This window comes from Sorex fumeus, unplaced genomic scaffold, assembly GCF_029834395.1.
Source record: "Sorex fumeus unplaced genomic scaffold, SorFum_2.1 ptg000003l, whole genome shotgun sequence".
NCBI lineage: Eukaryota > Metazoa > Chordata > Mammalia > Eulipotyphla > Soricidae > Sorex > Sorex fumeus.
In genome coordinates, this window is record NW_026606060.1 from 58,589,348 (window position 1) to 58,600,351 (window position 11,004).

An 11,004-nucleotide genomic window follows, 5' to 3' on the forward strand; every position below is an offset into this window, starting at 1 on the left:
AGATTTGCTTGAGCAGGCACCAGTAACGTCTCCATTGTGAGACTTGTTGTTACTGCTTTTGACATATTGAATATGCCACAGGTAGCTTGCCAGACCCTGCCATGTGGTGGGATACTCTCGGTAGCTTGCCGGGCTCTCAGAGAGGGATGGAGGAATCGAACCCAGGTTGGCCACATACAAGGCAAATGCCCTACCCACTGTGCTGTCACTCCAGTCCTATAGTTAAGACCATATTAAAGCTAAAACCATGAATAGATATATGGTTTTTTACTAAAACAAATGGCCTGATACTGGGTCAGGGCTAGAGAGTTTGATGAGCTCGAGTGCTCAAGTGCAGACTTTGCATGTTAAAGTCATGGGTTTCATCCTTAGCATCACACAGTTCCTTGAGAAACGCTGAGAAACAGCCTCAGTATATCTACAGATGTGCTTCCCAAACAAAATCACATTATTAAAATTCCTAGAAATTATAAAAAAATATATCAATGACCTAATATAGCAATGAAATATTAAATTAAAAATGAGATATTAACAGAATAAATAATAAAAATATCTGAAACATTGATCAATTTCATAAGTAAATATTAAAAAGTATTTTAGGGGCTGGATCGATAGCAGGGCATCTGCCTTGCATGTGACCGACCCAGGTTCAATTCCCAGCACCTTATAGAGTCCCCTGAGCACTGAGCACTGCCAGGAGTAATTCTTGAGTGCAGAGCCAGGATTAACCCCTGTACATCGCCAGGTGTGACACAAAAAGCAAAAAAAAAAGTATTTCAAAAATACAGTGTATATTCATTTTAAGTTTACAATAAGGTATTGCACACATTTAAGAGCTAACAACTTCTGGGCTGGCAGGATACTTGCCTTGCATACAGTTGATCAGATTCAAACACTGACACCTCATACTGTCCCCAAAGCAACACCAGAAATGATCTTTGAATAAAGAGTCAGTAGTACAGTCAGCTGAGTACTGTACATTATAGTCCCAAAACAAAACAAACAACACACACATACACACATGCACACACACACACTATCTATATTTTGTTTATTATATATGGGGAGGGAGAGAGAGAGAGAGAGAGAGAGAGAGAGAGAGAGGAGAGAGCATACATTTTATTCCAGAAGGGTTTATGAAGTATATCTTATATGCAGCTGGTACATGTGGTCCCCCAGGCATCCCTCAGAGTAGCCCTAAAGGCTCTAAAGAACCCCTGTTCATAACACCACTTCAGCAACTAGATCAGCTTCAGTTGATATATAGGCAACAAACTTTGAATATTCTCTGATACAGGTGCAGATAGACTATGAAGATCATGTCCGAATTGAACGAGATAAATATCTATGAAACAGTAATTTATTTTGCAAATAAATATGCTTGACTGACGTTCATTGTCAGTAAAAGCCACTGGGGAGACTCAACCCGGCTTCCTGGCATTTTCTCTCCTGTGGCTACTAAGAAACAGTAGGCAGGAAGTCCAGTGGAATTCAACTTCCTGTAAGCCATTGTGGGTAGGCTTAGTTCCCTGTACTAAGCCTCTGCCTGCTGTGACCTTGCAGTCTGGGACCCATCCTCAGCAATTTCTATCTGTGACCTTATAATTGCTCTGTCCCAGGACCAAGCAGGACAGCTCTGTCCCAACACTATCTGTGCCACAGGTCTTCAGTAAACACTGAAATCCATTCTAGGGAAGCCTGATCTCCAAGTGATCCCTTCTCTGGGTACGCCCTTTAGCCTACAGGCATTCTCTGTCTTTTATACATACTTAATGGACAATTGCAAACAAACAACAAATTGTTTTCTTCAAATCTCTCCTGCTTCTGCCTCCTGAGTCACTCTGGGATACACAACTTATACCTTGCTTGTTAAATCCTCCTTGGGAGCACATTTAAGGGTCAGAACAATCAACTAATTTACAAAATATGCACATGAGAAAGAATGAATAAAAAGCTCAACATGATGGTTTGTAGTTCAAACATTTATTAAAATAACAAATTATTAAGGAATATACAATATCTACCTGACTGTATAATGTGGTGATCCATATGAAAGTGTATTTTAAAGTAATTCTACAACAACAGTGTGAATTTAAAGGTGAATCATGGACTTTAGATCATTCAATTGCGTTAATAGAGACATCCTCTGTATAAACTGTAACTTCTCATTTAGTGATATCCCTGGGGGTGTATATATAGGTGAGGGAATTGGGGGATTGAAATTCCTTCTATCTTACTCTTAATTTGGATGTAAATCAGGAGTAATAAATTAATGTAAATATAACTCTGGATATAATTGTAATGCTTTTGAAAAAAATGAGAACTTTATAAAATGGTAAGAACAGAAGTTTTCAAAATTTAAGTACATTAAAGAAATTGGTGCCTACAAACATAGAATCTTCTATCTAAACAGGATGCTTGAGTAATTCGTTTTCTAGAAAAATCTACATAGAAACATTTTTCCGAGTTTTCTGTAGAACTTGCGAACCTAAAATATAGAGAATAATATATAGTTAATATTGAAAAGTCACACCTAAAAGATGATGAATACAGAGTATATTTGGAATAATAGCCATATGTCAAAATCTGAATAATTCATGTAAAAATTTTTAGTAAAAAAGATTGGTATCACATCTATTCAATTATTCATCTTTCTTTCTAAGATTAATCACAGTTACACATAGGGGCTGGAGAGCTAGTACAGCGGGTAAGACGTTTGCCTTCCACGCGGCAGACCCGGGTTCAATTCAAAACATCCCAACATCCCATATGGTCCCCTGAGCACCGTCAGGAGTAACCCCTGAGTGCAGCGCCAGGAGTAACCCCTGTGCATCGCCAGGTGTGATCCAAAAAGCAAAAAGAATATATACTAAAAATAAAAAAAAATAATCACAGTTACACATAGAAATATAAGGATGTTTAAGAAGCTTACGACTTGGACGAAAAAACTGAGCCACCTGACCACATCTGGACACCATCATTGGTTTCGTTGAAGGGCCCACTCCAAAGCAGGATATCAAAAGCCACAAATATATTCTATGAGGAAAAGGATTATGAAAAATCAAAATTTCTTATGTTAGTTTTAATTTTGTAATAAAATTAAGTTATTTATTTCATTTGTCATTTAAAAATATTAGACATTATAAATATGATGTTAAGATGATAATTATATTTGAATATAATATAATATAATAGCATCGAATAGTACATGTCAATATAATAATATACAATAAGCTAAGTCAAAATGTGAGTTAAAATATATTATCTAAAGCAAAACATTACTAAATTGAGTAAAAATTTGAGATACAAAACCTAGGACTGATGAAACTGAAGATGGTGCTATAGAGAATTTTCATGTTAGAATGTTAAAGATAAGAGAGAAAAAATAGAGAAATCTCATAGACTTTTACAGTATGAGGGAAACAATTTAGGTTTAAATATAACATGAGAAGAACAAATACAGAAAGGAAAAGAAGTGCTAGAAACAATAAAAGAATAAGCTTATTTCATTCAAGAATGTTTATAAACCTGAGACATTTCGAGACAATATAATAAAAAAGCTAAGCAATTGTTAAAGACAATGGTAAAATAGATAATATTGAGGAAACTGGCAGGACAATGAGGTAACTTGAATCATGTGAAAATAATATTCAATGATTTGGCTAAAGGAGCAAAGTCCCACTATGCCTAGGTCACCTCACACATAATATACATGTGTAGATAAAATTAGCAATTTGCAGGATCAAGAAGCCCCAGACTCATATAACCCCATGGAAACCAAAACTTAACAAAGTTAAAAAAAAAGAACATACAGAATTAAACTGATATGTGATGAGAGAAAGTTATGTGACTATTATGATGCTGAAAGCCTTGAATAAGATACAAAACTGGGGGTATGGTGCTGCCAGCAGGTCAACCTACCTGCAGCGCAAATGCATCAGTAACCTAATGGGGCCTTCAGACTTCCTGATACCCCAAATTGTCCCTGTGCCTTTGGTCAGACCTCAACAACTTGGGGCCAAGTTCACCAAGAAATTAAACGGCCATAAGTTAGGTATGTGGGGGCCAACCCACAAACCACCTCTGGCTCAGCTATACAAGTCAATTTATTAGCCTTATTTCAAAGACCCATAAATTTTCAAAGAGGTCCAAAACCACAGTTAGGGCTGTGGTACCCTATGCGTGAGCTTGAACAAAGTTACAAAATTATTAAGTAGGGAGTATAGTCTTTCTCAACATATAGAACCAGTTGGCTACAAATATGCAAGTAAGGTAAAGTCACTGTCACTGTCCTCCTGTTGTTCATCGATTTGCTAGAGCGGGCCAAGTAACGTGTCCATTGTGACACTTTTTGTTACTGTGTTTGGCATATTGAATAGGTCAAGGGGAGTTTGTCAGGCTTTGCCCTACAGGCGAGATTCTCTCGGTAGCTTGCCAAGCTCTCCAAGAGGGGAAGAGGAATTGAACTGGGGTCTGTCGGGTTGGCTGCATGCAAGGCAAACTCCTTACGCCTTGACTATCTCTCCAGCCCCTCAAGGAAGGTAATTTAATCCATATCACATGCAATAAAAATCTTAAAATACCTGAATGTAAACTATAAAATATGAAGATGATATATTAGAAAATATTTGCGGCCATGTGACATCTTATTATCTTATTTTTACTTTGGAGAACCTTGCAGGCTACCAAAAGTATCGTGGCTGCATGGCAGAGTCTGGCAAACTTCCTGTGTCGTATTCAATATGCCAAATACCAGTAACAATGATGGGTTTCATTCTCCTAATCCTGAAAGAGCAATGAAATGGCTCTTTTAAAATCTCAGGGCTAGGAAGAAGGAGACATTACTGGTGCCTGCTAGAGGAAATCGACGAACAACAGGATGATCGTGATCGTGATATTAGAAAAATGTGGATGCCATTGAATTAGACAGAGGTCAGTTTAACATCAGAGGAATGAATTATAAAAGAACTAAAGTGTATTTAACAAAAAAATTTATTTCTAAGACCTAAGGATAGTTCAACGGGAGGGCCTTTACCTTTACCTTTAAGGATAGTTCAGGAGGTTAATATGTTTGTCTTTTTGTCCTGCATGTGTGTTACCCTGGTTTGGCACTGCCAGCATATAGTCCCTCTAAGTGTGGTCCCCAAATTGAAACCAAACCAAATAAAAAAATAAGGTAAAGGTAAAGGCCCTCCCGTTGATCGTCGATTTGCTCGAGCGGGCCCAGTAACGTCTCCGTTGGAGATTTTTGTTGTTACTGTGTCTGGCATATTGAATACTCTTGGTAGCTTGGTGGGCTCTCCGAGAGGGACGGAGGAATCGAACTCGGGTTGGCCATGTTGGCCGCTTGTAAGGCGAACGCCCTACCGCTGTGCTATCGCTCCAGCCCCCCAAATTTTTTTATTTTATGAAAAAAATTACACGTTATAAACTTTGAAAAACTATTTATAAATTAGGCATCTTTAAAGATACTTGTTTCCTGAATATATAAAAACCTCTCAAAATAGAACTTAAATCATTATTAAATTTAATTACTAAACTTAATAGCACTGCACTGTCCTCCCATTGTTCATCGATTTGCTCAAGCGGGCACCAGTAACGTCTCACAACAAATTGTGAGACTTGTTTTCACTGTTTTTAGCATACAGAATACGTCAGGGGGAGCTTGCCAGGCTTTGCCGTGTGGTTGAGAAACTCTCAGTAGCTTGCCAGGCTCTCCGAGAGGGGTAGATGAATCGAACCTGGGTAGGCCATGTTGGCTTTGTGCAAGGCAAACACCTTACCTGCTGTGCTATCGCTCCAGCCCTACTAAACTTAATATAATTAAATAATTATCAAATTGATAATTATTAAAAGGCACCAATAGAAATTAAAACTTTAAGCCATTAAGTCAAAATAAGATATTTGCATCTCATAAAACAAAAAAGAGTTTAAAAGTTAAATATGACAAAACATCTGGGAAGGAAAATAAAGACAGCAAGGTAGGAAAAATGGGCAAAAGATACAGGCATTTAGCAAAACAAAATATTATAATACTAGTAAACCAGAAAAATATGTGTTCAATCCATACCAAATCATTATCAAACAGAAAATGACTATTAAGATCATAATAATTCTCGGGCCAGAGATGATACAGTGTGTAAGGATTCAAGCCTTGCATGTATGTAGCTGACCCAGGTTTGATTTGGAGCATCCCATTTGGTCCCCATAGTAATCGCTGTCTGGAACCAGTAGTATACCAGAAAAAAACAAAGGTATGACCCCCAAACAAACAAAAACTAATATCGCAAAGATTCTCATATACAATCATCAGAATTTATAACATTTAAATTACTAATGGTTATAAGTTTTAGATCAAAAGACTAATATGTAAAATGTATTTTGACAATATTAGAAAATGTCTGAGTAATATAACAAATTGATACACACATATCAATTTATCATATATTATATATGTTTATGTACTAAATTTTTATTTGCAATATTTTCATTATTAAAACTAATATAACTATAAAACAACAACCATAAGACATTTCATAAATATACTAGATTTTTATATAACATATACTGTATATATAATATACATCTTGTAATGAATTAAGATTTCAATAAAATATCTATAAAATGAATATCTTTAAAAGTAAATATGTATAAGAATATTTAAAATGTTAAGTCATCAATAGAACAGTGAAAAATGTAAAAACTATAAACACAGAAATAAGAAAGAACATATATGAGAGTAAAAATTCGAACATAATAATCTTCTCTTGTATGTGAAGCTCAAGTTTTAAGAAAATGTAATTTATAATAGATTAAAATTCAGAGTACGGATTCAGCAATTAGAGAGGGCAAAAGGAATATACTATGTTTGAAAGATTTTATTTGAAGATCTTACTTGCAAGAACCTGCTTCTTTTCACTTGGTAAATATTTGCAATATAATGTCTAGCTTCCTTGATAAGATAAATAAGACTTATTTTGGAGTAAGAAGGCACTGATGATGCTGACGACATTTCTAGAAAGGGTGGAACACAATCCTTAGCTGGACTTTTGGCACCACATACAGCCAAGTACTGCGAGGAACAGCCCTGTGACCCCATGAACTCTGCTCTGGAGACCTCCATGAACACAGCACTGTTTTCTATAAAAGCCAGTGAAGCAAAAAGTAACAAATGTGCAAGCATTCCTGGTATAAAAATGTAATCACAATTGCTGAAAAATTGTTACCGTTGAAAAATTTTAGCTAGAGTTAAAAAATGCAATATTAACCTTTGCCTTGCAGGCAGCAGGCCTGGCCTAGCCAGGTTTGATTCCTTCACCCCTCTCGGAGAGCCCGGCAAGCTACCAAGAGTATCTTGCCCGCACAGCAAAGCCTGGCAAGCTACCTGTGACTGATACGCCAAACACAGTAACAACAACCTCTGCATTGGTGAGACGTTACGGGGCCCGCTTGAGCAAATCGATGAACAATGGGAGGACAGTGCTACAGTGCTAAACTTAAATATCTATAATGTACAAAGCATTGATGAGCTCTTTAAACATAGCATCTATTGAAATATCATTTAACAAAATAGATACAGCTTTCAAATCTTACCATTTCTTCAGGATTATCTATATAAAGAAGCTTAGAATTCTTAGACACACAGGCCATCATACTTTCATTCCATGTTCTCTTTTCATTACTGATATAATAGCAGCTGTTGGAATATATGAACCACTCCTCTGGACAGTGATTACAATTATATGCTAAAGAAAAATTAAGTCCAATCAAAAAACTATTTGATATTTAACTAAAATAATATTACAAACATGCATAAGCATATGTATATATGCAGACATATATACATAGATATGTACTCATGTATATAAACATACACATATGTATGGATATGTTAAACATAAGTGCATATCTATGTACTTGAGGTGGTACATTTAAAACACATATATGCAGTCACAGAATTTTTATATCCCCTAACTTATAGACCCATATAAAGAAATCACAACAAAATTAACTCTCTATTTGTCCTAAAGTCAATGAACTAAGTTTTTGGTTTAGGACCAGAGTCAACACTGCTTAGGGTTTATAGCTAGCTCTGTGCTCAGAGATCACTTCTGGTGGTGCGGTAGGGACCACACACAGAGTTGGGGATGGAACTGTGGTGAACCGCATGCAAGACAAGTGCCTTAACCCCTTACAATCTCTTCAATCCTTAAGCCACATTTTAGATCATAAAATTGAGCTCTTTCCTCAAGTTTTAACAATGAGAAATTTAAACGAATTCTTAATGGATATGGTGTTTTTTTTTCAAACAAATATTTCTTTCTTTGATACCTTAGAAGAACACTCTCCAGTAGTTATTATTTATTACTGATTTGGGGGACATAGAGAAAGTGCTCAGTGTCTACTCCCTGTAGTTCTCCAGGGGTTATTTCTGGAAATAGAAAGGAGCCATGCGGTGTCAGGGATGGAACCTGAGGTACCCACCTGTGAGTCCTGCACTCCAACTCTTTAAGCCACCTTCTCAGCCCTATTTACATTTTTGTTTAACCTAAGATAAAATATAAAAGGTACTAATGACACCTAGAATTTTCTAAAACATACCTTTTTGCATCATTGTTACCAGAGATGAATTTTTTGACTCCTGATTCTCAGTAGCTAGAAAAATTAAATTCATAAAAATATTTATTTTGATTTAAATAAGGCAATATTTTAGTTCTTTGAAAGAAATTTTGTTTGAGAAGTTTATTAATTGCTAAGGATTAGAGTAACCTAAAATAAAATCATTTTACTTAAAGAACTTAATAAAATAATGAACATTGGGGATAATATTTCAAAAGCCTAATATACCTAATTTCACCATCACTTACCTGATCCCATTTAATCAGTGTCCAGAATCAATTTATAATAACTTTTACACTATAACAATTTTCACATTGTTCTGTACTGAACTTTTGGGGGTCGCTTTTTGATTTGGGACCACACCCAAATTAGTCCAACCTTGGTGTTGGAAATTCAGGAGTTACTCCTGGCTCTATACTCTGGGGACACTTCAGCAAATGCTAGGTGAAGCATATGAGAATCCAGGTTTACATGTGCAAGACAAGTGTTATACTATCATCCCTGCCCCGTATCGGAATTTTTTAATGTACTAAGAATAAGTATTAGACATTTTCCAAGAACATAAATTAAAATGAGAGTTCTGCCTCTTCACATTATGAATATTTAAAGTTACAGAGAATCATTAATGTGGAAAGTCTCCTTATAATCTTTCCAAAATTTACTTACAGGGAATAACAATGAAAATTATTATCATCCAAACAAGGCAGAGGAGTACCAGGGATCCAGCAATGAACTTTTCCAGTAAAGCTACTGGAGGAAAATGAAAACACGGAAAATAAAAAATAGACACAAATGTTTAGATGGTTAGTACACAAGACAAACCACTTGCAAATGTATTAACTTGGATTCTAAAACTATTTCTCCCATTCTAATATTCTCCCCGGATACTGCATCTATTACACTTCCAGTAAATATAACCCTCACGGGATTTTAGTCAACAACAACAAATTACGATGCTTGAATAAAATTAGTCCTCAGATTTTATGCTAAAATGCCGTATTTCAATTTTATGATCTGATTCTCACCAACAAAAGAAAGGGAACAGATCATTCCTTACTCTATTCTACTTTCGTGCATATACTAGAACGGTTGTATTCTACTGTGTCTGTGAAAATTCTTACCTCTGCTGTGGAGCTGCTGGTCATTCCCTTGAGGATCCTGACAAGAGTTTTGAAAATTAAACTCTGCGTAGGTTATTTCCTGCTCAGTTACTGTATCAGAGCTTTTGGAGTCCTGGGGTTCCTTTTGCCTTCTCTTCCAGTCCTTATGTAGATTCAGCTCTTCATAGGTTACCCTCTGGTTATTCATCTCCGCAGCTGGGAACTGTAGGTGACTGTGTTCTTTGATAACTGCAATGACCCACTGAATCTGAAGACAGGAGTCTAAGATGAAAAGATTCTCAGCCTAGTCAATGTGGGTGGAGTGTCAGTTGTATTATGCCACATGTACTGCACAATGCATAAAGTACTGCACATTGCATAGAACTTTCAAGATAGTTCATTTTAAAGGTGTTTTGTGGTAGACTAGCTTTTAGAATGAAGTCCTATGTTTGATGCATTGCTTGAAGAAACATAAAGCAAAGAAAGTGAGTAATAATTAGCACATGAATAATAACATTCTCATTAGTTTAAACTCAGATTCCACAGAAGGATTTTAATACTACAAGAAAAAGATAGATGCCGTATTACAAAATATTAATGCACTAATTTTTATTTATTTTTATTTTATTTATTTATTTATTTATTTATTGAATCACTGTGGGAAAGGTTACAAAGCTTTCAGGTTTATGTCTCAGTCATGCAAATATCAAACACATTTCCCTTTACCAATACTTATTTTTTACCATGAAGAACCCCAATAAAACCCCACCCCCCACCCCTCCCCGTCCCTGTGAGGCAGATGAATTCTAGTTAACACTCTATCTGCTTTGATTAGATTCATTGTTTCAATAAAAGATTCACCACTATTATTTAGAGTTTACCCCCCCCCCCCAAATCAGACATGCTTCAAAAGCATTGTGAAGTGATTTGCTTTCTACAGCTGGGTTCAAGAATTAAATGTTGGTTTTGGATTTCTGCTATTTTACCTATTGACCCTGGAAGTATTTCTACTGAAAGTCAGATAGTTAAGAAATTGGTTTCTGTGTTCTGGAGTCGTGGCCGTGCTGGAGAGCCGCTCGCGGGGGGACCGGTGGCCTCGGTAGGGCGTGAAGGGCGGAGCGAAACGCCCCCCTTCCCATGAGGTTTTAGTCGCCCCCACACTCCCGGCTCATACCTGCTGTCCACAAGGCTCCCATGTGGCCGCCATCTTTCTTTCCAGAGAGGAGAGGGCGAATGGGGCAACACCCTTTCCCCTCCGGCAGACTTGATGGCCTGGATCAACACA

At 36.5% G+C, this 11,004-nt stretch overlaps 1 protein-coding gene across 1 annotated transcript; it reads right to left on the reverse strand.

The window, feature by feature from the left end:
- Positions 1–2,928: 2,928 nt before the first annotated feature.
- LOC130024253 (NKG2-A/NKG2-B type II integral membrane protein-like) lies at positions 2,929–9,927 on the reverse strand. Its single transcript, XM_056114929.1, has 3 exons — positions 9,741–9,927; positions 7,594–7,745; positions 2,929–3,036 (listed from the first exon to the last, which is right to left on the reverse strand). Exons 1-3 carry the CDS (start codon positions 9,925–9,927, stop codon positions 2,929–2,931), a joined length of 447 nt encoding a protein of 148 aa, XP_055970904.1.
- Positions 9,928–11,004: the final 1,077 nt, after the last annotated feature.

Excerpts from the sequence above, each read along its gene's own strand:
- LOC130024253 (XM_056114929.1), bottom strand. The coding sequence starts at position 9,927 with ATGAATAACCAGAGGGTAACCTATGAAGAGCTGAATCTACATAAGGAC. Across the intron at positions 7,746-9,740 it reads CCAGCAGCTCCACAGCAGAG|CATATAATTGTAATCACTGT; the intron begins GTAAGAATTTTC and ends ATTTTTCTTTAG. Across the intron at positions 3,037-7,593 it reads TAGATAATCCTGAAGAAATG|AATATATTTGTGGCTTTTGA; the intron begins GTAAGATTTGAA and ends TTTTCCTCATAG.